Source organism: Oncorhynchus masou, chromosome 25, assembly GCF_036934945.1.
Source record: "Oncorhynchus masou masou isolate Uvic2021 chromosome 25, UVic_Omas_1.1, whole genome shotgun sequence".
NCBI classification, from domain to species: Eukaryota; Metazoa; Chordata; class Actinopteri; order Salmoniformes; family Salmonidae; genus Oncorhynchus; species Oncorhynchus masou.
The window spans coordinates 28143006-28170071 of record NC_088236.1 but is presented as its reverse complement, the minus strand read 5'-3'; the positions used below and the strand labels follow the sequence as shown (position 1 = coordinate 28170071).

The 27066-nt window shown below is 45.3% G+C and overlaps 1 protein-coding gene across 4 annotated transcripts in view; it reads right to left on the bottom strand.

Moving 5' to 3' along the window:
* Positions 1–27066, bottom strand: part of LOC135514039 (oxysterol-binding protein 2-like) — a 74732-nt gene that overhangs the window by 28313 nt on the left and 19353 nt on the right. Inside the window, exons 1-2 of one of the 4 annotated variants that reach the window (XM_064937187.1) lie at positions 22115–22216; positions 20482–20559 (exon numbers count right to left, since the gene is read on the bottom strand). The exons of 1 other annotated variant lie outside the window; for it this stretch is intronic. In XM_064937187.1, coding sequence (XP_064793259.1) covers positions 20482–20559; positions 22115–22202 — 166 coding nt within the window. In that variant the 5' untranslated portion in view covers positions 22203–22216. Of the gene's footprint in view, positions 1–8427; positions 8657–20481; positions 20560–22114; positions 22217–27066 lie in introns of those variants that run through there. 2 more of the 4 variants (XM_064937188.1, XM_064937186.1) reach the window with 2 other exon arrangements.

The following is a 27066-nucleotide window of genomic DNA, read 5'->3' as shown; positions in this document are numbered from 1 at the left end:
AGCACAAGTGCTCACTGAATGGTTTGGTCACTGAATGGTTGGATGAGCATAAAAATAATGTAAACCATATGCCATGGCCATCTCAGTCACCAGATCTCAACCCAATTAAACACTTATGGGAGATTCTGGAGCGATGCCTGAAACAGCATTTTTCACAACCATTACATGCATACACCAAATTATGGAATTTCTCGTGGAAGAATCCCAATGAGTTCCAGACATTTGTAGAATCTATGCCAAGGTGCATTGAAGCTGTTCAGGTGGCTCGTGGTGCCCAATGCCCTATTAAGACACTTTATGTCAGTGTTTCCTTTATTTTGACAGTTTCAGACTGAAATTACAGCTGGGTAACATCAGGACATCCCAAGATGAGAGGCCTAAGTGGGGCTGTAGGGAAGGAATAAATAGACCAGCAGGCAGGAACAGGATATGGCCAGGGTATGATCAGCCCGTTCTTAAACCGTTTATGAGGAGAAAATAAATGTATTAAGTCTGTATTAAGTTTTAACTGTCCATGTTGCTATACAGATATCATTTTCGGCCAGGGCTACCGAAATTGTTGCTTTGCCGTGATTGGTTGTAGGCTACTGATAGGCCTCTACTATTGGCTGACATAGCCTATATCACTCACTAAAGGAGGCGATGGAGAATGAGCTTGGGACAGGTGGGTTGAGGCAGGTAAGTTGGAACAGAAGTTTAGAGTAGAGGTAGAGGAACTCTGCAGCAAAGCCCTGCTCTCATTATTCACAACTCACTGCCAAGGAGTTCACCAGCCAAGTGATGGCACTTAAAAATAAACTGTCACATGCACCAAGGACTATGCCTATGTGTTTAATGGATAATCTGCTTACAGCAGGTTGTCTGCATAACTAATTGCCATTCCAGCACCTCCGGGCCCCCGGCATGCAGTCTCTGAATCCATAACAGTCAAACCACCCTACCATCATCAGTACACTCACCTCACAGCTAATGGGGAGGCTGCCTGCTGTGAACAGAAACACTGGTTTCATGGGGTGAAATCACAGAGGGGAGATACTGGTATTCTTTGTCTAATAAGAGCTAGGACATTATGATGTGGAGAAACTAAAGCTGGGATGTTTTTAGCTATAACACAAAAGGGGACTTCATTTGGTAGTGAGCCAGATGTGAAGGAAAGTTGTCATGATCATCATCTGTCAAACATACAGAGGAAATGAAATGAAATATAAAACAAAGGAAGTTCATTTCAAACAACATTAGATGACAGGATATGAGTGGCTGATCAGTGAACCAATCAGAAATACAAGACACATGGCTAGCAGCCCCAGGGTACACAGAGCGTTGTGTGGGGGGCTTAATGGTAATCTTATGCAGGTAATGGTGCAGTGTACTGCTACACTCAGTGTCCGTGCTCAGCCCCCCCACCCCTGGGAATGCACAGGACAACGGATGTGGCGGGATGGCTCCCCTTAGCAAGGTCGACGACACAGAGCGAGAGAGTCGATTACCACATGAGTCACGACTCAAGGGCGGCGTGTCATCCTCCTCCCCACACCTCAGAAAACACCTATTACACAGAGACCAATAGAAAGCTGAGGCTCCCTCTACTGCTCGGATTTTATGCCTCAATTTCAGCCGATCTTGATGTCTATGATCTTCCTGTAAAAAAAACAGTCCTTACAAGTCAAGTAAACCCACAACTAAATGTCCAACCTTCCACATCCTTCTTAGCATGCAAACTGCTAATGTCTCACATGTCTGGTCTGACAGAGAGCAAGAAAGAAATAAGAAATAAAGACAGAGAAGGTTGTGTAATTAGGAGAACAGTGCAGTACTACTAAACTGACAGACCCCGTCTCCAGCTCTCCTGAGGATGTGCTGTCAGATCAGTGGTCTGGTTCAGGGTACATCCACTAGCATGGAGATCTGATCTACCCCAGGAGCACGCATGGAGTCATGCAGGAAGCCTGTCTCTGTGTGTTAACACTGACATCCACACACCAAACAGAACAAACACACCAAACAGAGGGAAGACGGCTGTACTTTAGTCTCTGGGTAGCGTAGACATATAATGATGAGGTAATAATGAGATAATTATTAACAGTTCATCATAATAAATAATGTGAAGAATCACATCCTCACTGCATAAATCATATAATGGCTAATATGTTTATGAGATACAGTACCAAATACCATTTTAAGTGACCCTAATCAGTAATCAATGCATTGTTTTGCAGAGAACCCATTACAATTAGTGGCAGGAGCGTTGGGTCAGTAACCAAAAGGTCGCTGGTTCGAGCTGACAAGCTGAAAATCAATGTGCCATTGAGCAAGGCACTTAACCCTAATTGCTATTGTAAGTCAATCTGGATAAGAGCTTATGCTAAATGATTAAAATGTAAAAATGCAAATAATCCCACTTCAGAAATCCTATCAGATCCCTCTCCACTCAGCTCCATATATAGCATATTCCAAGTACAGACTCAAGCTATTCTTCCTCATCCAGCTCAGCTCACATCCCAAACCACACGCACACCTGAGGTTAAAGGAGGCCGTAGATGGAGAAATGGTGCATTGGTAGGTAATGCATAACTACCCATGAAATCTGGAGAGTAGGTTATATTTAGTAGTACCGACGGACTAGTATGTACTTGCGTGCTTTTAGAGTAGTCAGATTCATCAAGGAGAAGAGACACAGGGAGCTGAGCGAGGGAGTTTGAGAGAAAGAGAATAGAGTGAGAGAGAGAGAGAGTTAGAGAGAGAGAGTGAGAGGAGACAGGAAAGAGGATAGAGAGAGAAAGAGAGAAAGAGAGAGAGAGAGGATAGAGGGAAAGTTAGAGTGAGAGGATAGACAGGAGAGGATTGAGAGAGAGCGAGAGAGAGAGGGAGGATAGAGGAGTGTGATAGAGTGAGAGGATAGAGGGGAGAGAGGATAGAGGATAGATGGGAGTGAGAGGATAGAGGGGAGAGAGGATAGAGGATAGATGGGAGTGAGAGGATAGAGGGGAGTGAGAGGATAGAGGACAGAGGGGAGAGAGGACAGAGGGGAGAGAGGACAGAGGGGAGAGAGGACAGAGGGGAGAGAGGACAGAGGACAGAGGACAGAGAGGACAGAAAGGACAGAGAGGACAGAGAGGACAGAGAGGACAGAGGGGACAGAGGGGACAGAGGACAGAGGGGAGAGAGGACAGAGGGGAGAGAGGACAGAGAGGGAGAGGACAGAGAGGACAGAGGGAGAGAGGACAGAGGGGGGAGAGGGGACAGAGAGGACAGAGAGGGGAGGAGAGGACAGAGGACAGAGAGGACAGAGGACAGAGAGGACAGAGGACAGAGAGGACAGAGGGGAGAGAGGACAGAGGGGAGAGAGGACAGAGGGGAGAGAGGACAGAGGGGAGAGAGGACAGAGGGGAGAGAGGACAGAGGGGAGAGAGGACAGAGGGGAGAGAGGACAGAGGACAGAGAGGACAGAGAGGACAGAGAGGACAGAGAGGACAGAGGACAGAGAGGACAGAGAGGACAGAGAGGACAGAGAGGACAGAGGACAGAGAGGACAGAGGACAGAGAGGACAGAGGACTGGGCCAGAGGACAGAGAGGACAGAGGAGAGAGGACAGAGGGGAGAGGACAGAGAGGACAGAGAGGACAGAGGACAGAGAGGACAGAGGACAGAGAGGACAGAGGACAGGAGGAGAGAGGACAGAGGGGAGAGAGGACAGAGGGGGAGAGACAGAGGAGAGAGGACAGATAGAGGACAGAGAGGACAGAGGAGAGAGTGTGTGAGCGGTGTGTCCTGGGCCAGGAGAGGGAGGAGAGTGTAATCCTGAGCGGTAATTGCTAACTGGCTGCTGGGCTCCCCTGAGTTGCATCAAGTGAAGACAAATGGAGGAGACGGCAGGTTAAACCCAGTAACACAGTGCCCGGCTCAAAGCAACCAAATTAGGAACTGTGCAGAGCAACCTATCACTGTCCCCCCAACCTCTGCAGTACACTTCTAGTAGAATATTGAACACAATATAAAAACAGACCGAGGGTTTGGTGAGTAAGGGGCAACATAACTCACATTTTACCAGAAAGCAAAAGATCAGCTTTCAATGAAAACAAATGTGAAATGTAATTGTAAAAAAGTTCTGAAAGGGATCTGAAATAAATCCATATGAATATTTATTAGACAGAGGGGCAATAATCTATTTCCTGCCTGGCATAGTATAGCAGGCTTTAAAGGAGGGGATATTTTAGAGAGCCAATATGTTGATCGATCCACAGCACATTCAGGTTCGGTCCCAAATGGCACACAATACCCTATATAGTGCACTACTTTTGATCAATCAATCAATCAATCAATTAAATGCATTTTTAAAAGTCCTTTTACATCAGGGGCCTTCAAGGGGAAATTTTCCTCTGCTCTCCCTCCCACTCTCTACAGGCATGGACATTAATTTGTCCATGCCACTAAATGCAAATTCAGCACCTCAGTGGCACCTCCTCGTCCTTGTGAGAGGGCATGCTGGGAAGGGAAAGTGTGTGAGTCTGGCCTGGGAACCCACAGTGGTGCTGTAGGGTTCTGCTGCATGCATGATGACAGGGTTATTGAGAAATAGCAATTCAAGAGGCCAGAAGAAAAGTTCATGCAACGACTGTTGATGACGGTCAGTTACACTGAAACAGTCTGTACTGAGTTCTACATGGTTTCTGGTCACGGTTTGATCTGAGAGTAGTGGGGCCATGACCATACCAGTATCGTGATACTTGTTGTCATTCAGAGTCACATTTCCTATCCAAGCTATAGCAGAATATTTTACATACAGCAGGTTTTTAAAGGACCAAGAGTTTAGTCTGCTTAGTATTTTCAGTTATGCTACGGAAAACATATTGCAATACTGGCAGGGGTGAAAGTAGATTTCATTTCTTACCAGTACGGCGTACCCCCACTATTTATTTTTGCCGGCACACCATACCAGACCACCTGACTTTCAACCCTGGATACTGGTATCGTCGCAGCCCTAGTAAGCAGCCTCGGCTTGTGCAAACCGGAACAGCTCATAGGAGCAGGAGACTCTCTCCTTACTGGTACGGAACTCCTTATGTGTGTGATAGACTAGACAAGATGCTAGTCTATCGCAGGGCCTTAACCCCAATCTACCTCCTTCATGCTGAGTCTAGTCTATCGCAGGGCCTTAACCCCAATCTACCTCCTTCATGCTGAGTCTAGTCTATCGCAGGGCCTTAACCCCAATCTACCTCCTTCATGCTGAGTCTAGTCTATCGCAGGGCCTTAACCCCAATCTACCTCCTTCATGCTGAGTCTAGTCTATCGCAGGGCCTTAACCCCAATCTACCTCCTTAATGCTGAGTCTAGTCTATCGCAGGGCCTTAACCCCAATCTACCTCCTTAATGCTGAGTCTAGTCTATCGCAGGGCCTTAACCCCAATCTACCTCCTTCATGCTGAGTCTAGTCTATCGCAGGGCCTTAACCCCAATCTACCTCCTTCATGCTGAGTCTAGTCTATCGCAGGGCCTTAACCCCAATCTACCTCCTTCATGCTGAGTCTAGTCTATCGCAGGGCCTTAACCCCAATCTACCTCCTTAATGCTGAGTCTAGTCTATCGCAGGGCCTTAACCCCCAATCTACCTCCTTCATGCTGAGTCTAGTCTATCGCAGGGCCTTAACCCCAATCTACCTCCTTAATGCTGAGTCTAGTCTATCGCAGGGCCTTAACCCCAATCTACCTCCTTCATGCTGAGTCTAGTCTATCGCAGGGCCTTAACCCCAATCTACCTCCTTAATGCTGAGTCTAGTCTATCGCAGGGCCTTAACCTCCCCCAATCTACCTCCTTCATGCTGAGTCTAGTCTATCGCAGGGCCTTAACCCCAATCTACCTCCTTAATGCTGAGTCTAGTCTATCGCAGGGCCTTAACCCCAATCTACCTCCTTCATGCTGAGTCTAGTCTATCGCAGGGCCTTAACCCCAATCTACCTCCTTCATGCTGAGTCTAGTCTATCGCAGGGCCTTAACCCCAATCTACCTCCTTCATGCTGAGTCTAGTCTATCGCAGGGCCTTAACCCCAATCTACCTCCTTCATGCTGAGTCTAGTCTATCGCAGGGCCTTAACCCCAATCTACCTCCTTAATGCTGAGTCTAGTCTATCGCAGGGCCTTAACCCCAATCTACCTCCTTAATGCTGAGTCTAGTCTATCGCAGGGCCTTAACCCCAATCTACCTCCTTCATGCTGAGTCTAGTCTATCGCAGGGCCTTAACCCCAATCTACCTCCTTAATGCTGAGTCTAGTCTATCGCAGGGCCTTAACCCCAATCTACCTCCTTCATGCTGAGTCTAGTCTATCGCAGGGCCTTAACCCCAATCTACCTCCTTAATGCTGAGTCTAGTCTATCGCAGGGCCTTAACCCCAATCTACCTCCTTCATGCTGAGTGAGTCTAGGGCCTTAACCCCAATCTACCTCCTTAATGCTGAGTCTAGTCTATCGCAGGGCCTTAACCCCAATCTACCTCCTTCATGCTGAGTCTAGTCTATCGCAGGGCTTAACCCCAATCTACCTCCTTAATGCTGAGTCTAGTCTATCGCAGGGCCTTAACCCCAATCTACCTCCTTAATGCTGAGTCTAGTCTATCGCAGGGCCTTAACCCCAATCTACCTCCTTCATGCTGAGTCTAGTCTATCGCAGGGGCTTAACCCCAATCTACCTCCTTAATGCTGAGTCTAGTCTATCGCAGGGCCTTAACCCCAATCTACCTCCTTAATGCTGAGTCTAGTCTATCGCAGGGCCTTAACCCCAATCTACCTCCTTAATGCTGAGTCTAGTCTATCGCAGGGCCTTAACCCCAATCTACCTCCTTAATGCTGAGTCTAGTCTATCGCAGGGCTTAACCCCAATCTACCTCCTTAATGCTGAGTCTAGTCTATCGCAGGGCCTTAACCCCAATCTACCTCCTTAATGCTGAGTCTAGTCTATCGCAGGGCCTTAACCCCAATCTACCTCCTTAATGCTGAGTCTAGTCTATCGCAGGGCCTTAACCCCAATCTACCTCCTTCATGCTTAGTGACAAGCAGAGACGCATCAGGTCCCATTTTTAGTCTTTGAAAAAACAAAATGTGTGTGTGTGTGTGTGTGTGTGTGTGTGTGTGTGTGTGTGTGTGTGTGTGTGTAGAGCAGAGATAGTACAGAAAGCCCAGGGCAGAAGCACACAGCTGTCCTACTGAAACATCACTACCAGCTCCAGGGGGAGAGAGGGATAGAGAGGGGTAATGGAGGGTGGGAAAGGGGGATGGAGGGAAAGAGAGAAAACATGGTCATTGTGCAGTAGAGTCTATGGCAGGGGTAGTTTGGCTACCCTGGTCCTGGAGTGCCGCAAGAGCTTCATGTTTTTGATTTAACTGAACTGGAAGACCAGGTGTGTTGAATTAGGCAATCATTGAACTGATCAATTAGCCTAGTTGGAACAAAATCCGTCAGTACCCGCGGCCCTCCAGGAACAGGATTGCCTACGGTATAAGAGACTGTGACCAATCAAAGCACCAAATTATGACAATAAAAACTTTAACTGACATAATTTCAACCACAGCTCAACTCACTCAACACACAAACTGTAAAGTCCATGAATGGGTTCATCCCCATCACTTCACCTCACATACCATGCTGGTTAGTTAAACAGGCCTGCACCAACAGCCACACATGTCCACTCTGACACACAGCTGACATGGACTTCCCCAAATAAAGTTTCACAACTAAACAACCAAATCTAACCTTGAACTGATAAACTGCTGTTACAAATGTGTAATCCCCTAACGGAAACAGAATGTAAATCAATTGCATATTCACATGGTGATAAAGTAGACTAATATCTTAAACTTACACCCAGGAAATAAATATAAAGTAACCCGAAGTAGATTTATGCTGGTACAGTAACTATAGTGCAGTATCACACACTGCATTGAACTGCATAAGTGTGGTCATCATCTCCATGACTCTGCAGAGGGGCTCTAGGACCCAGGGAGCCGCAAGAGCTAGCATCTTTACAATCCTCAATGTCATCATTATATATGGACTACTGCTACTATTAACACTCTACTCACATACTGTACATGCACAGACAACTACGGCATGCAGATATACACAGCTAGGGGCTAGCTAGCATGTGCAAGTTTCATAACTGCCAAGTGCAAACACAAAGTGAAGCAGCCGGAAGACAGAGGGAGTGACTGGGAGAGGAAGAGAGAGAGGAAGGGAGAGCAGGAAGAGAGGGAGGGAGGGGAGGCTGCATCCCTATGAACGCACGTCCACCCATCTCAACTCTGCTGCTGCTGTGGATGGTCCAAAGCACTAACACCGGCCAGGCTGCAGTCGGTCCCAAGCAGCACGGAACTGAGCCAAAAGCCAGAAAGCGCCGGTTCGATACAGAGAGATGGATGGATAAATGGATGGATACCTCCGAGGCATACGAGGTGGAGGAGGTGGCAGGCCGAAGTTTTCCTCCGGGGTGGTGTGAGAGGAGTGTGGGGGCTGTCTCCTCCTGAGGCTGAGCTGTAGCTGCTGTACTGACCCTGGTTCAGTTTACTGAGGCAGCCCGAGTTGCAGAAGGAGCGGACCGTCCCTGGTTCCCAGCAGCCCCGGCCCTTCATCCCCCTCTCTCTCCTCTCTGCTCTGCAGGCCCGGCGCTCCCCGAGACGCGACACTAGCCTGGGCCGCTACATCATCCTGGCGCGGGGGGGCGGAGGCAGCAGCGATTGTCCTTATTCAGCATTGCAGCGGGCACACACACTGCTCACACACACATTCACACGCCCGCACGCTATGACAAGGGAAGGGAGGCAGGCGCTCCCCTCTTGCATTCGTGTTCTCTCCCTCTCCTAGCTTCGGCTCTTCTTCTCTGAAACGCTCTCGCTGCACACACACTCAGAGCACAGCACATTTACAATTCTCCTCCACATGCTTCTCTCAATGCAGTGCAGAGTGGAAAGGAGGGAAGGAGGGAGGGAGGGCGAGGCAGAGAGGAGATAGATGACTGCCGGCTGCCGAGACCTATAGAACCTAGACCAGAATGCATTACTACTTCCCCACTGCCATAGCCCCCCTCCCTCCCGCTGCTTGCCTTCCCTGCTTGACGGCATAAATCAATAGTTAACGGCTTCACTGCTGCACAGATTACAGTGAGCATTAGGGACAGTGTTTCACAGATCACCAAACTACCACGGTGTGCAGGTGTGTGATATGATACTGGTGTTAACATCATGTGGAAACTACAGTCAAGGACACACAGGTCAAGCAATCTGTCATCTCTTTGTGGTCTTCAATATAATATCTATCTACCGATCACCTCTCTGCTATTCTCTCTGCCTCTTTCCCACGACCAGTGAAGCTTTCCTGGAGAGACCAACAGTAGCGATCAGGCCACTGCGTAATTCTGACCCCCTCTAAAAGGGCAAGGTCAATGCAGAGATGTGATAGATATACTGCTGTTTCTGTGGCTGCTCTTCTCAGCAGCCTGCACTGCTCTGCTGCACCCACAGCAGTGTTCAGAAGGGGGGAGGTGATCATTTTAATACGGCTGCCAAGGGTTCATGCAGTGTACTGCATTTGCATTCCAAGGTGACCTTGACCGCCCACAAAGCTTTCTGCCTCCCTCTGTGTTGCGCTCGCACACACCTTGAGAAAGGGGAACAGTCTCACACACACATGTGTATTACCAACAATAACTAGGCTGTCCTCTGATCATATCCTCTGTTACCCTCTATAGGCTCATAACAGCAGCTAATGTCGTCGCTGTCCGAATGAGCGGATGTTAAGCGTCGCAATTCGCATACACATTGGAGCATGGCAACAGAGACCGTTTATTTATAGTGATCCACTTGAATTCTGCTCAAGCTGCTGCTGACGCCTCTGGGAAGGACACACCATGACGATGTGTTTGTATTATCGGCAGCTGTATCATTAACCATGTCATGGTTCCAGGGGTGCAACTTTCATTGGGGACAGGGGTGGACATGTCCCCCCGACATTCTGAAATTGCATTTTTGTCATTGGAATGTAATACAAAACATGGCAAGAGTGTGCTTTAGGACCAGGCGGACGCCTCCGAGCAGTCGGGAAGACTATTTGGAGTGTTTATCCGACTGGATTTACAGTGGTTCTTTGTTTAAAAGTACTGGGACACAGCTTGCGGGCTGCCGCAGAATTCTACGGCACATTGTGTGTCAGCCATTGTTGCCATTAATGCTAGTTAGTGATAGTTTGACCACCAGAGGGCATCTTTGAGAAAACTTTTACATTTTTAATATTGGCTGTACTAGAAAAGTTAAAACCTTTTTTTGTAAGAACATAGTATATGTGATTGATTAAGACATGTAGCTTAATTCATTTGATTAATATTATGGTGTTTCTATTCCAAGAAAAACAAGTATACATCTGACAGACAGCGCCTGATTCAGTAACACTAAACAAGGATTAGATGGAGGCAGATGTTATAGGAAGAGACTTGGATGTATAGCTGAGGGAAAGGTGGGAAGCATCTGGGAACCTACAGTACCTTTTATTTAGCAAGACGAAAATAGGAGAATAAGAAAGAGAGAAAAATTTGTGTTAACATAGGGGGGTGGGGGGGAGCGTTGACTGGCTTTCAAAGGTTGGCGCTGTACAACGTGACCGGTTGGGAGTAGGGCTACTAAGTGACTGCGTGTGAAGAGCAATATAATCCTAACACTTCCACACTCTAATTGTAGTCTAGCCAATACCCAAACGGAGAAAATCTCATTGATTTATTAATACCATTCCCCATGCTCATCTCAGAGCAGCGCCAAACTGTGCTGAAATAGTTGACCACAAGCGGGTAGGCTATTGCTTCAAATCCTATTATAACAATTGGATGAATTTGGGTGTTCCAATAAGCAACAATGTTGTCTTCTTTGTTGCCTTCATTAGCCTACTTTATTCTTAAAAGAACTCCAGCACAGAGAAGAGAAAGGAGCCTTAAATTATTTTTTAAATTATTTAACTAGGCAAGTCAGTTAACAACAAATTCTTATTTACAATGACGGCCTATACCGACCAAACCCGGACGATGCTGGGTCAATAGGACTCCCAATCACAGCCGAATAAAGCGATTGTGAATTCAAACTAATTAGACTGTTTTTCATATTGGCAATTAACCACAAACACAGCATCTACCGTGGTATTCCATTTCCAGCAAGATTATTCAAGCCATCAACTCACCAATGGTTGAAGATGATGAGCGATCAGCAAAGGCAATCTGGAATCTGCTGGCATCAGCGTACAAGATCGCTCTAATCACAGTCAGAAAACAATTGAAGAAACTTGAGTGGACTTATGGAAAGGCTCTGTAAGAGATTATATATATATATATATATATATATATATATATATATATATATATATATATAAATAAAACATTAACCATGTGTGTTCTCTTGTTTTGTACTGTTCTGTAGTTTCAACCTAATGATTTGTCTGACAAACAAAGAACTTTGCTCGCCGCAAAACCTGTTCGTATTTTGTATGACTGACGCATTTAGTGAGAGGTCTAATGCTTTAATATTTAATCATTTCTGCCCTCTGAATTCATATTCATTCTATAAATAGGCCCATGTGCACCTTCATCAGATGAACCACACCATGTAGGCTAAAGCGATTTAATTCATGGATGCAACTGAAAGTTTTTAATATTGTGATAGTGAAGAGCATTATTATTTTATTTCCAAATAAAAATCTGTTTGATTATCAAGACCAGTCCCTATGCTGTCATTCAGTGATATTTATTCCCATAGTAGTTCGCTATGGAGCCATTAATATATTTAAAGTCCATTAACTCAGCAACAGTCAACTGTCCTGCTGATAGTTGAAATAAACACCTGTATTTTGAAAAGGTATTTTTATTATTTTATTAACAAAAGCATAAATATGTTGATGAAGAAATCCTGTAGAGTATATGGCTTACACAACATTTTGCGGTTGCATGATGTTTGTAGTTAGAAACGTAAAATTTTAGAGTACTTAATACATAGCAAATTGGGGGGATTATTTAAAAAATAATAATTCACACCTAGCTATCCTTTTGTAAAGGTTGAAGAGTCTATTGTCCTGCTAATAACCCATTGTGGAAACGTTGTTTGCACCCATAGGTTTTAGAAGATCTCGTACAACGGCTGTGTGCTACTCTCTTCACAGAACAGCGCAAACTGGCTCTAACCAGAATAGAAAGAGAAGTGGGAGGCCCCAGTGCACAACTGAGCAAGAGGACAACTACATTAGAGTGTCTCGTTTGAGAAACAGACGCTTCACAAGTCCTCAACTGGCAGCTTCATTAAATAGTACCCACAAAACCACAGTCTCAACATCAACAGTGAGGAGGTGACTCCGGGATGCTGGCCTTCCTTTCCTGTAGCGGTCCTCATGAGAGCTAGTTTAATCATAGGACTTAATGGTTTGGTGACTGCACTTAAAGAAACTTAACTTTTAACAAGTCACACCTGTTAATTGAAATACACTCCAGGTGACTACCTTATGAAGCTGGTTGAGAGAATGCTAAGAGTGTGCAAAGCTGTCATCAAGGCAACAGGTGGCTACTACTGAAGAATGTAAAATATATTTTGATTTGTTTAACACTTTTTTGGTTACTACATGATTCCATGTGTTATTTCATAGTTTTGATGTCTTCACTATTATTCTACAATGTAGAAAATGCTAAAAAATAAAAGAAAAACCCTTGAATGAGTAGGTGTGTCCAAACTATTGACTGGTACTGTATATATTTACAAAATAATATATATGGGGGATTTGAAATTATGCAGACAATTACGTTGATGGAAGCCACAATCTATCTGCAATATTAAAGCTGATCTAGCCCCTAAAAGAAAATGTGACCCCCAACTTCTAAAACCAAAGTTGTGCCCCTGTATGGTTACACTTTTATAAAACGGTGCATGTCTGTAAGATGGATACTAAAAAGCCATGTCAGCAGTGTCCTGAGATAAGGAACACATATGGATATTTTACACACGGTCTGCGACCTTCTGCTATGAAGTAGATCTGTAGTGAAGGACGTGGTGATAAACAGTCTTATATACTGAAGTAGATCTGTAGTGAAGGACGTGGTGATAAACAGTCTTATATACTGAAGTAGATCTGTAGTGAAGGATTTGGTGAAAAACAGTCTTATATACTGAAGTAGATCTGTAGTGAAGGACGTGGTGATAAACAGTCTTATATACTGAAGTAGATCTGTAGTGAAGGACGTGGTGATAAACAGTCTTATATACTGAAGTAGATCTGTAGTGAAGGACTTGGTGATAAACAGTCTTATATACTGAAGTAGATCTGTAGTGAAGGACGTAGTGATAAACAGTCTTATATACTGAAGTAGATCTGTAGTGAAGGACGTAGTGATAAACAGTCTTATATACTGAAGTAGATCTGTAGTGAAGGACGTGGTGATAAACAGTCTTATATACTGAAGTAGATCTGTAGTGAAGGACGTGGTGATAAACAGTCTTATATACTGAAGTAGATCTGTAGTGAAGGACATGGTGATTGATGGCCCCCTCAATGTAACATGATGCTTTGTGCTTAGGGATTGGGAGAGGGGGTGGGAACAGTTCACATACCCACCCACACTCCCCTGTGGCTATAATCCCCCAGCCCCCAACCGGTGGAGAAGGGAATGACAGTGTTACTGAGGCTGTCAGGCTGCCTGGTAAATTGGGGAGTGTTCGCTTGATTAAGGGAAAAAATAAAAGTGACAGTTATTTTTCGGAGTACAGTGTCATAAATTCCGCAGCAACTTTCCTAATAGCCTAACGTGAGAAAACAGGGGCTGAGGATTCAGAGCTATAATAGTGTATCAGTGAGAGAACTGAGGCTGCTGTTGAGTGGTGGCTTGTGTGTCCCAAATAGCACCCTCTTCCCTATAAAGTGCAAACGTTTGACCTCTGTCATTGCCAACAAAGGGTATCTAACAAAGTATTGAGATAAACTTTTGTTATTGACCAAATACTTATTTTCCACCATAATTTGCAAATAAATTCATTTAAAAAAAAAATCATACAATATGATTTTCTGGATTTTTTTCTTGTAATTTTGTCTGTCATAGTTGAAGTGTACCTATGATGAAAATTACAGACCTCTCTCATCTTTTTAAGTGGGAAATCTTGCACAATTGGTGGCTGACTAAATACTTTTTTGCCCCACTGTATCTGGTTACTGCGTTTGAGAATAAAATCCAGACATTTCTTCTCACGGCCCCAATCAAAGAACTTTGTGCTCATAAGTTCTGAACCCACTCACTGAAGTGTCTAAGTTCAAAAGAGCAAACATTTCTCTCTGAGAAAAGGAAGCAACATTATAAAAAAGAAAGGTTGTGTTATGGATGAAACCGTCTCTGGACAAAGATGGTACTAGTTATGGTGATGGCAGCCAAATTGAACGGAATGTTAAAATCTTTATTTTTTTTTACATAAAGGACCAAGACATGCCAACTACAAACTAAATGAGCATGGCGATTCCCTCTGAAATATGATCTCCATTCCTCCTGCCGTCTCCCTACGGGCTGATCTCCTCCTATGGTGATAAGCCAGACATCAAAAGGAGGTTGAGGATCTTCAATCAACCATATGGTTAGAGCAGAGAGTTACTGCTCCTTGTCTGAGGCTGGGCCTGGGGCTGCTTTATTGCAAGGGGTAATGTATTGACTTGATGATTTGGCAATTACAGGCTGACACAACACTTCATATTAATGTCCCATGGAGCACCGCCCAATTATAGCTGACCGTCAATACACTAGACCAACGAGTCATCCCAGCTAGCAACTACTAAATGAATATGCATAGCTACTCGCTACACACAAACACCAAACTGAGAATAATCTGAAATAACAAAATGTAACTCCAATGACAACAGTTAGCAGAAAAGACCAGAGGGAGAGGAAAGGTGACAGGAAGGAGGACAGGTCCTTGTCTACGTTGAGCCTGGTGCCAGGTTTGCCCTCTTGTGGTGAGTTGGAAGGAAGGCACAGGTTTCCCAGCAGACCTCATGAAGCTGCTTTATTCTGTGTCCCAATGGCACCCTATTCCCTACATAGTGCACTACATTTGACCATAATCTTTGGCCCATGGTCAAAAGTAGTGCACTATATAGGGAACAGGGTGGCATTTGAAGCAGCTTCAGTGTTCCTCCCCTGCTATTCCCATCAGGATGAAACCCCTCCATGGCCCCCAGCCTCAGCCTGCCAGGCCTGGCACAATGCCCAGCTCGAATAGTGATCCTCAGCCAGCCAAACAGAGAATGACTGAGTAAAGCAAGTCACTAACTAGAAGCAGAGGCAGCTGTCTGATCTTACTGTAGATGAGATTCAAGACCGACCTCAACATCAGAGTCCTGAGACATGATGATGTGTCAGTCAGAGCCCCAAGCCATACAGATGAAAACTGATCTAGATAAGCCACGGGACAACAATCCAATTATGAAGGAAACCAGAGAAAACCAGAATACAAAACCCCCCAGCTATACCTGTCATAGCCCAACGTTTTAGGAGTTTAGATGTCTCCCTGTTTTAAGGGGGGGCACTTCTTCCATTTATGCACCGAGTGTGTGTGACATTCTGCATCCCAATGGATTGGTCTTTGAAGCAGCACAGCATACAGAGATCCTCATTGGACACACCTTGGACTGAGGCGGTCATGACATTTTGTCACCCGGTGATTGTCAAGCAAAAAACTGCCGGTCTCTCAGTAACTTACCATAAATTAACAAACACATTTAGCATCTCCTGGTTTCCATGGAGACCTTCGGAACAACTACATTTTAAAAGTATAATACATAAATGTAATATAGCCTACACCTTCACAATAAATCCATTATTTATTTTAGACAGTTCTAAAGAAACATGATATGAAGAAAATGTCATGTATTTCAGAGGAACAGAATAGCATACTCTGAGTTGTCCTTATATTAGGCCCTGATCTGGCTATGCCATATGGCTGTGGGCTATACAAGTTAATTTAGCAGACAAGATTTGCTTAGAAAGTAAAAGTGCAATATGTGCCATGTAAGAAAGCTAACGTTTAAGTTCCTTGCTCAGAACATGAGAACATATGAAAGCTGGTGGTTCCTTTTAACATGAGTCTTCAATATTCCCAGGTAAGAAGTTTCAGGTTGTAGTTATTATAGAAATTATAGGACTATTTCTCTCTATACCATTTGTATTTCATTAACCTTTGACTATTGGATGTTCTTATAGGCACTTTAGTATTGCCAGTGTAACAGTATAGCTTCCGTCCCTCTCCTCACTCCTCCCTGGACTCGAACCAGGAACACAACGACATTAGCCACCCTCGAAGCAGCGTTACCCATGCAGAGCAAGGGGAACAACCACTCCAAGTCTCAGAGCGAGTGACGTTTGAAACGCTATTAGCGCACACCCAGCTAACTAGCTAGCCATTTCACTTCAGTTACACCAGCCTCATCTCGGGAGTTGATAGGCTTGAAGTCATAAACAGCGCAATGCTTGATGCACAACGAAGAGCTGCTGGCAAAACTCACGAAAGTGCTGTTTGAATGAATGCTTACAAGCCTGCTGCTGCTTACCACTGCTCAGTCAGATACTTGTATACTCAGTCAGATTATATGCAACGCAGGACACGCTAGATAAACTAGTAATATCATCAACCATGTGTAGTTAACTAGTGATTATGATTGATTGATTATTTTTTGTAAAGATAAGTTTAATGCTAGCTAGCAACTTACCTTGGCTTAATACATTCGCGTAACAGGCAGTCTCCTTGGGGAGTGCAACAAGAGGCAGGTGGTTATAGCGTTAGACTAGTTAACTGTAAGGTTGCAAGATTGGATCCCCCGAGCTGACAAGGTGAAAATCTGTCGTTCTGCCCCTGAAAGAGGCAGTTAACCCACTGCTTCTAGGCCATCATTGAAAATAAGAATGTGTTCTTAACTGACTTGCCTAATTAAATAAAGATTAAATAAAGGCGTAAAAACATATATATATACAAAAATCGTCCAAATCGGTGTCCAAAAATCTCGATTTCCGATTGTTATGAAAACTTGAAATCGGCTCTAATTAAATCGGCCATTCCGATTAATCGGTCGACCTCTAGTTGGAACATTGCTGCAGGGACTTCCATTCGGCCACAAAAGCATTAGTGAGGTTGCGCGATTAGGCCTGGCTCGCAGTCCAATTTATCCCAAAGGTGTTGGATGGAGTTGAGGTCAGGGCTCTGTATAGGCCAGTCAAGTTCCTTTCACACCGATCTCGACAAACCATTTCGTGATTATGATCTTGTCTCATTGCTGCAGCTCCCAAACGTGCTCGAGTATGCATCCTCCGAAACATGACTCACCAAACCGGCCTGCCACACAGAGTCGCTAAAGCACGATGAGCCAAGTAAAGCCCTCCCGGACAAACCCGCCCCTAAAGCAGATGACGCTGTGCCAATTGTGCGTCGCCCCATGGACCTCCCGGTCGCGGCCGGCTGCGACAGAGCCTGGGCTCGAACCCAGAGTCTCTGCTAGCACTGTGATGCAGTGCCTTAGACCACCCGGGAGGCCCCACCTCCCTTACCTCTAATGAAAATCCCATAGGCCTCTACATTATGGACACGGTATGTGTATGAAACCATTATCAAAACATTTTTTTTTCATTCACCATAAAAACCAAGGTATGAATGTGTGCATGCCTTGTTAAACATCTGTAGAAGTTTTTTAAATGTTGGATTCCCAGACTTCACCCTCCCTACACCTCAGATTCCCAGACTTCACGCTCCCTGAATATAACAGGAAACCTGTTCAATCACCATGCACTGCAAAATCATTCTGGCTATGGATACGGAGAACATCAACACATTAACATCAACACGCCAGAGGATATACCTATTGGGGCTCTGCTGGGAATTTACCTCATATTTGAATTATTTTATTCTGCTTTGCCATTAAATTCATAATAAAATTTTGACAACTAAAATATTGTGTTAATAGTAATTGTTATGCATATTATTATTATTACTAATAAAAATAGGGGGGTTAAAAAATGAAGGCCAAAAGGTTCTTCGAGGATCCATTAAAAGGGGTTCTTCAACGAACTTACCCGAGGTTCCCCAACAGATTAAATTTGAAGAACCCCTAAAGGTTACTCCAGGAACGTTTTAGAGTGGGTAATGCCTTAGAATGCTGCCACACTCGGGGGACCTTCGACAAAACATTTCTGTATGGACCTCGTTTTGTGCACGGGGCATTGTCATGCTGAAACAGGAAAGCATCTTCCCAAACAGATAGACAGAATCGTCTAGATTGTCATTGTATGCTGTAGCGTTAAGATTTCCATTCACTGGATTAAGGGGCCTAGCCAAACCATGAAAAACAGCCCCAGAACATTATTCCTCCTCCACCAAACTTTACAGTTGGCACTATGTATTTGGGCAGGTAGCGTTCTACTGGCATCCGTTAAACCCAGATTCATCGGACTGCTCCAGCAGACGCTGCTCGGCCATGGAAATCCTTTTCATGGAGCTCCCGGCGAACGGTTCTTGTGCTGACGTTGCTTTCAGAGGCAGCTGAGCGGTTGTTGCTCCTAGACATTTCTACTTCACAACAAAAGCTAAAGTAGGGCAGAAATTTAACAAACTGACTAGTTGGAAAGGTGGCATCCTATGACGGAGCCACGTTGAAAGTCACTGAGCAAGGCTATTCTACTGCCAATGTTTGTCTGTGGAGATTGCATGGCTGTGTGCTCAATATTCTACTCCTGTCAGCAGCGGGTGTGGCTGAAATAACCAAATCACTAATTTGAAGGGGTGTCCACATACTTTTGTATATATAATAAATGTTTGGAACATCCCATCACAAAATCGCAGCAATACATAACATATCGTCACCGAAGTACCGTGATCATATCCTATTGGGGGGTTCCTGGCTATTTCCAGCACTACTAGATAACACCACCCTCTCGCTAACACACATCAGTGTAAAATGTAACAGGAACAGAGAGGGCCATACACTGGCTCTTTATGAGTATTGCCTCCAGCCCTGTGCCTGCGTGATAAGGGAGGGACTGGAATGGCATCATTGTCTCGTCCATGCAGCGGTTTCCCCCAATGGGGAATGTTTAAAGACCATTCAAACCACAGGTGCTAAATATCTGGGACACTGTCTACCTTGTGTCACCTCTGAAGGGGAGAGGAGAGGAGGGAGAGAAAAAAAACAGAAAGAGAAGAGGGGAGGAAGAGATATTGCGAGGGAGGGAAGCCAATGACTTGTTTTGAAAGATGCAGTGGGAAGGAAAACAGGGTGAGACACAGATGGAAGTGGGATGACAGACTGGAAAGAGTTGAGGGATGAGTGAGAGAGAGAGAGCGAGAACGATGTGTTGGCATATCAGTGCAGCGGGTCCTGGAGTTCTGCACTGTTCATCTGCGGAATGTGCTAGTTTAGAAAGGTCAGACTTAGTATGTGACAGCACAGCTTCAAACTCAGGCTGACACCCTGCCCAGAGCACAGCAGCAGGCCAACAGGGAAAGACAGGGAAAAGAGAGGGGGTGAGCATGGAGCCATACACATCACCAAGGACTAGAAAGGGATGGAGGGACTTGAGCTGCTGTCACAGCATAGAGACACAGAGACGGAATAACAACAGATAGTGGGAAAGGATAAGAATGGAGAGAGAGAGAGTCCCACTAATGGTGGCCTAGTTTTAAAATAGTAGCAGGGTAACTGGACTGCTAATGTGTTACTGATCATAGAGCTTCTCTCTCTCCTCTACTCCCAACCCACCCTCCATCATTCTCCTCTCCACACAGCACCGGCTTCGTTCAGCTTCATTAGAGGGACAGGATCACACTCCCAAACAACCGGTGTGTGTCTCTGCCCAAGCCTGCAGATCTGAGACCGAACAGAAAACACAACCCAGACACAGTGATACACACATTTTAAAACGGACTGATTAGCGAGGAAAAAACCATAAAGACCATCTGTCAGCTACCCAGTGTCATTCTGAGCAGGTTGTAATACGTGTTCGTATCTGAAACATTGTGATATAAAGATACAAAATTGAGCGCAATACACACAAATACAGAGATTGATCAAATGTATGTTAACTGATTTGCTCTCATCTACACTTACTAACACACGCACGCGCACACACATCTGCACAAAAACATCCAGAAAGCAGGAGTCCGGTCCATCAGTTCAGTATCTGAATATAGCAGAGTGTTGAGAGAGACAGTGGGAATAGCAGCAGCACTGTGTTCCACCATGGTAACCAGGACAAAGACAATATGATTGACTCCCCCTCAACAACTCCACCACAAACCAAGTATATAGGGGACAGTGAATAGCCCAATAACCTATCCACCACACACACATGCATAAGCACACACACGGACACTCAAACAACCAACCTACCCCAACTATATCCTCAACCGTTTATCTCAGAACGTCAGTTGAATGGAGAAAAAGCTGTACTTACTCACAGGTCTGAATGTGCCTGAAATCCTGCTCTTGCCTTTTCCCCTGTCAGGCCCAGTCCCAGTGGGATAGAGGAACTCTTTAGGAATGGGAAGAGGTACGGAGCATGAGTTGGAAAAAGCAGAAAAAAGTCATTCCATTCAGAACCGAGTCCCTCAGAGTGAGAAGCACAGTAAATTGCATACTGAGACAGAACAAGAGTGGGAGAGAAAGAGCAAAAGATAGATTGAGCAAGCAAGAGAAACAGAGAGGGAGTGAGTGAGTGAGGGGAAAGAAAGCAGGGAGATGGCCAGGGAAAGGAGACGGGAGGGAGTGTAAAGAGGAGGGAGAGTAGGGAGAGGGAGTAGAGAGGGAGAGGGAGGGGGGAGAGGGAGTAGGGAGAGGGGGGGAGAGGGAGTAGGAGAGAGGGGGAGAGGGAGGAAGAGAGAGGGAAAGAGAGGGAGTGGGAGAGAGAGAGAGAGAGAGAGAGAGAGAGAGAGAGGGGGGAGAGGGAGGGAGAGAGAGAGAGAGAGAGGGGGGGGGGAGAAAGAGAGAGGGGGAGAGGGAGGAAGAGAGAGGGGGAGAGATGGGGAGAGAGGTAAAACAGAGGGATGCATTGAGGCATGTTCCATCATGCTTTCCTAATCAATCCCCACACTGTCCCCTTAGATATGCTCTCGGTTTCAGGACCACGGACAGAGAATTACCATTCACTACTGTCCACTACCCACCCAGCCTCCTCAGTGGACAGGGTGGGAGAGAGGAGATGAAAGCAGGAAAATAGAGAAAGAGGGAAGGATGTAGCCTACTTGTATTATTATGTGAGAGAGTGAGGGAGGATAGAGGGTGGGACTGTGGGGATGTGTGAGAAGAGGAATGTCACGTGGATGGATGCTTCCCATCCCACGGTACCATTCTAACAGACAAGGGGTGTACATAAACACAGGTGTGGACAGGGATAGACATGGGAAGGGAAGAAGCGAGTTGTCCCATAACGCTGAGCTCAACATAGGGCAGGAACATATTCTCTGGTCCCCTGGGTGTACTGGTCCTAACCTACAATACACAGATGAATCAGTTCACGCTTCAGCAAACAAAGGGAAGGAGGGGTGGTCAACAACAATGAAAAAATCAAAAGAAGTAATTTGAGGCAGAAAGCAGTTGGAACACTCAACAAAAAAGGCAGAGATTGATTTATTTTAGCTCACTTTAATCCATTGTACAGGTGAGAAGGTGACTGACGTTTCAAAGTCAAGCTGACGTCTTCTTCCGCTTGATGTCGAAACTCCAGTCACCTGCTCTCATCCTGTACAATGGATTAAAGTGAGCTAAAATAAATCAATCAATCTCTGCCTTTATATGCTGAGTGCCGAAACTCCTTTCTGCCTCAAATGAGTCATTTTGGAAGTTTTTCTTGATAAACTCTTCTCACAGAAATGAATCACTCACTACTGTACTGACCCCACCAGCCAGGATCCACAGATTACATATGCAAAAGCATATGCTCTCGTCTCACACACAGCAGCAGCACCACCATCACAGCATACTCACATACTGAAGATTTGTGTCCGGTAACAGACTCATCGACATTGCGTATCGAGCGTTTAGCCAGTCAGATCAATGCATGGCCATGGCTTTCACTGTGAATCACTTACTTAGAGAGGCACAGAGCTCTGGTCCCACATGGAGTTGGAGAGCACACAGAGGGAGAGGCTTCGTCCCAAACAGCACCCTATTTTCCATAGTGTACTACTTTTGACCAGAGCCCAATATGGGCACTAGTGAAATGAAGCTCATTATAAAGGGAATAGGATGCCATTTGGGACGCACCCATGGACAGGGAGCCTCCTCTGTGCTGCTCCCCCCACCTGGCTGGTCCCGTTCTTCTGCACCTGAAGCAGCCCAATCGATTGGCTCCTCCTGCAGCTCCTCCATTAGTCTAATCTAGCAGAGAGGAGAGGAGAGGACTGAAGGGGCTGCATGGAGCTTCATGGAGAGACCAGGAAGGAAGGCCGCTGCCCACAAGCTGCTTGATGTTCACATAGAGGCTCTGTTCTGAATTGCCATTTAACACGGATGATTCATTGCCAACTGCTGCACAATGTTTACCTTACTCTTGTTTATTATTTGTGTTCTACCACACATTTTCTTGAAATATTTCTCATTGAATTCATATTGGTTATCAAACCAAGTGGTAAATGCATTGAGTTGGGAATAGGAGGGGAATCACTGTCCCCTACTGGCTGCTTACGTAGCACAGAGTCTGCACATGACTAGCCATTTATTAGCCCGAACAGCAGTGCTGGACTTTTTATTTAACCTTTGTTTAACTAGGCAAGTCAGTTAAGAACAAATACTATTTACAATGACGGCCTACCAGAAGGCAAAAGGCCTCCGGCGGGGGCTGGAATCAGAGTACCCGTACCTCACATGTTTCACTTCTCGAGTTGTGGTACTTCTAGAATATTAGCTCAAAATGATGGTGGAGTTCCAGCACCTAAATATAAACAGCATCTATTTAAGTACAAGTCAAGCGCTACCTAACAGCGAGTTGTGCCTCCAGAGGATTCGTTCTGTTCAACCATGGCAATCCTGACTCCATTAATGAAGAAAGATCGGCAGCAGCTCTGTCACTAACTACAGATTAAAGAGGAACTGACTGTGCAGCTGTGGTGGTCATGCCTGCTTTGGTGTGAGTCTGTCCACCATCACAGATGAATGGTTTATGGATCTAGTACAGAGAGTCTGGGGAAGACAGAGTGCTGGAGGTAGGGATTATGTAAGGGATATTAAAGGGTCTATTGGGTCTCGGTTGAGAGGGAAGGATACAAATAAGAGTGAGAAGACAGCTAGTGGTAGTGAGAACAAGGAACACAAGCTGGACTGATGATGAAAGGTGTTTAATGATAATATGTGAGTGTGTGTGTGTGTGTGTGTGTGTGTGTGTGTGTGTGTCTTCCTCCTCAGGAGATCAATAGGAGGTGGAGAGGATGTGACAGACAGCAACACTGGGAGACGGTACTGTACCAAGACCTGCCCTGTTCTAAAAGCACCTAATAACACTTTCACCAGCCACGTCTTGAGTTTGATGAACATCTATCTCAGGCCCACACAGTTATTCATTCCCCCACACTGAGTTAGTCTATTTACTCTTCCAGCTCCTAAGAGCAACTCAACTGACTGTAAACATGGTTGTGTGTGTCACTCTCTCCCTGTTAAGTCTGTGTTAACTCATCCTCCTAGATGCAGTAAGGCGTGAGGGAGCTGGAGAGAACAGGATCCACACAGAAATGATACTGCATGGTCTCCCTGAGAAGACAAACGTGTTCACTTCTGAAACACGATGACAAAGCACTGAGATAAAAAATGTAGCGCAATACACACAACCACAGAGATTAATCAAATATATGTTAACTGATCTGCTCTCATTTACACTTTCTAACATATTGGCCTAACCGGCTCAGCGCGTGCGTCTGATTTGTTCTGTCCCCAACAGACACGGTCATAACACGAACGTTAAAAAACCAAAACCAACTCTGAACCAACAATATGAATTTGGGAACTTGTAAAAAAAACAACAGATGAAACATTCATGGACAGCCTGCTGTTGCTAGCTACATTGTCCTGGATCCTTTTTGAGTCATTTCTAATCCAACAATCAATCCACAGATAAAAAGGGTCAACCTAGTTAGTTCTATTTTAGCACCTAGCTATGCACACACCTGTTGACATGCACAAGCAGCTTGGATGAAATGATTGAATAACATGTACACTACCAGTAAGCAGTTTGGACACACCTACTCATTCAAGGGTTGTTCTTGCCTTGATGACAGCTTTGCTCACTCTTGGCATTCTCTCAACCAGCTTCACCTGGAATGCTTTTCCAACAATCTTGAAGGAGTTCCCACATATGCTGAGCACTTGTTTGCTGCTTTGTCTTCAACTCCAACTCATCCCAAACCATCTCAATTGGGTTGAGTTCGGGTAATTGTTGAGGCCAGGTCATCTGATGCAGCACTCTCCTTATTGGTCAAATAGCCCTTACACAGCCTGGAGGTGTATTGGGTCATTGTCCTTGTAACGTGTATGCTGGGAGTCGGGAAGCAAGTACAGGGAGTGACTTTAATAATAAATAACACAGCGCAGTGGTTAAGGGCGCTGTACTGCAGCGCCAGCTGTGCCATCAGAGACTCTGGGTTCGCGCCCAGGCTCTGTTGTAACCGGCCGCGAAAAATAACAATTTCCACCGGTTTAATGCCCATTGCTCGTGTTTCTTGACCCAGCAAGTCTCTTCTTATTATTGGTGTCCTTTAGTAGTGGTTTCTTTGCAGAAAATCGACCATGAAGGCCTGATTGACGCAGTCTCCTCTGAACAGTTGATGTTGAGATGTGTCTGTTACTTGAACTCTGAAGCATTTATTTGGGTTGCAATCTGAGGCTGGTAACTCTAATGAACTCATCCTCTGCAGCAGAGGTAACTCTGGGTCTTCCTGTGGTGGTCCTCATGAGAGACAGTTTCATCATAGTGCTGGATGGTTTGTGCGACTGGACTTAAAGAAACTTTCAAAGTTCTTGAAATGTTTCTGATTGACTGACCTTCATGTCTTAAAGTAATGATGCACTGTCATGTCTCTTTTCTTATTTGAGCTGTTGCCGCCATAATATGGACTTGGTATTTTACCAAATAGGGCTATCTTCTGTATACCATCCCTACCTTGTCACAACACAACTGATTGGCTCAAACGCATTAAGGAGGAAAGAAATTCAACAAATGAACAAGGCACACCTGTTAATTGAAATGCATTCCAAGTGACAACCTCATGAAGCTGGTTGACAGAATGCCAAGCGTGTGCAAAGCTGTCATCAAGGCAAAGGGTGGCTACTTTGAAGAATCTCACATTTAAGATATATTTTTATTTGTTAAACACTTTTTTGGTTGCTAGATGATTCCATATGTGCTGTTTCATAGTGTTGATGTCTTCACTATTATTCTACAGTGTAGAAAACAGTAGAAATAAAGAAAAACCCTGAATGAGTAGGTGTGTCCAAACTTTTGACTGGTGCTGTATGTCAAACATTTTTTGCATTGCTAGCTAATGCAATGTGGGCGGTTTGATCAGCATGTAAGGCCTTTATAGGCGTGCGCGCACAAAAACACACACACACAAAAGTGATATTGCATGGTCTCCCTGAGGAGACAATCATCACATATACACACACTCAACACAGGCAACCGCCACCAACAGATCCACAAATGACGCAATCTCCATTGCACTACACACTGCCCTTTCCCACCTGGACAAAAGGAACACTTACATGAGAAAGAAGTTCATTGACCAAAGCTTAGCGTTTAACACCTATAGTGCCCTCCAAACTCATCACTAAACTAAGGACCCTGGGATTAAACAACTCCCTCTGCAACTGGGTCCTGGACTTCTTAACGAGCCACCCCCAGGTGGTGAGGGTAGGCAACAACACATTCGCCACGCTGACCCTCAACACAGGGGCCCCTCAGGGGTGCGTGCTTATTCCACTCCTGTAATCCCTGTTCACCCAAGACTGTGTGGCTGCGCATGACTCCAAAACTATCATGTCGTTTTGCAGACGACATGACGGCGGTAGGCCTGATCACAGACTACAATGAGGCAGCCTACAAGGAGGAGGTCAGAGACCTAGCACTGTAGTGCCAGGACAACAACCTCTCCCTCAACGTCTGCAAGACAAAGGAGCTGAATGTGGACTACAGGAAATGGAGAGCCGAGCACGCCCCCATTCATATTGACGGGGCTGTAGTGGAGCGGGTCGAGAGCTTCAAGTCCCTCTGTGTCCACATCACTAAGGACATATCATGGTCCAACCACACCAACAGCATCTTGACTGGCTGCATCACTGTATGGCAACTGCTTGGCATCTGTCCCCAAGGCGCTGCAGAGGGTACAGGTACTCATTATTTTACTGTGTTACCATCTCCTTTTTTTATTTGAGCTCTGCATTGTTGGGAAATGGCTTGTACGTTAGCACTTCACGGTAAAGTCCACACCTGTTGTATCGGGCCCATGTGACAAGTAAAATGTGGTTTGATTTGAATGTCCCTTTGGCCTCCTGGCCCCCTCCTCAGCACTGGTTTCCTGGGATTCTCCTGAGTAAAAGACATCAGTGGGTACTAGTCTAACACCTCCCCTTCTAAACAAGGCATCTCCAGGACATTTTAGGCTCAACACAAACTGATCCACACTTCCACCTCGCTTCCCTCTGTATCAGTCTGTTCTAGGGTAGAGAGGATCAACATAAATCCAGCCTATAGCTATCTGTTTGTGGGTCTCTATAAATCTATCTATGTCGCTGTATGTGTATGTTTCACTGGCTCTCCTCTCCTGCCTGGTTAATGACTCTACAGGGGGTGCTGGTGTCCAGTACTCACCACTCACCACCCACAGCCTCAGACAGACAGCAGAGACGGCTCAATTACCACATCTAAGACTGAGGCGACCGAACACCCACGCCACACACACTCAGAGACAAAACACACAGGATAGAGCCTAATGTTGTAAATACAGAAAGTGTCGTTTCAAACACACGTGTGCCAGTCTAATTGTGAGTGACATGT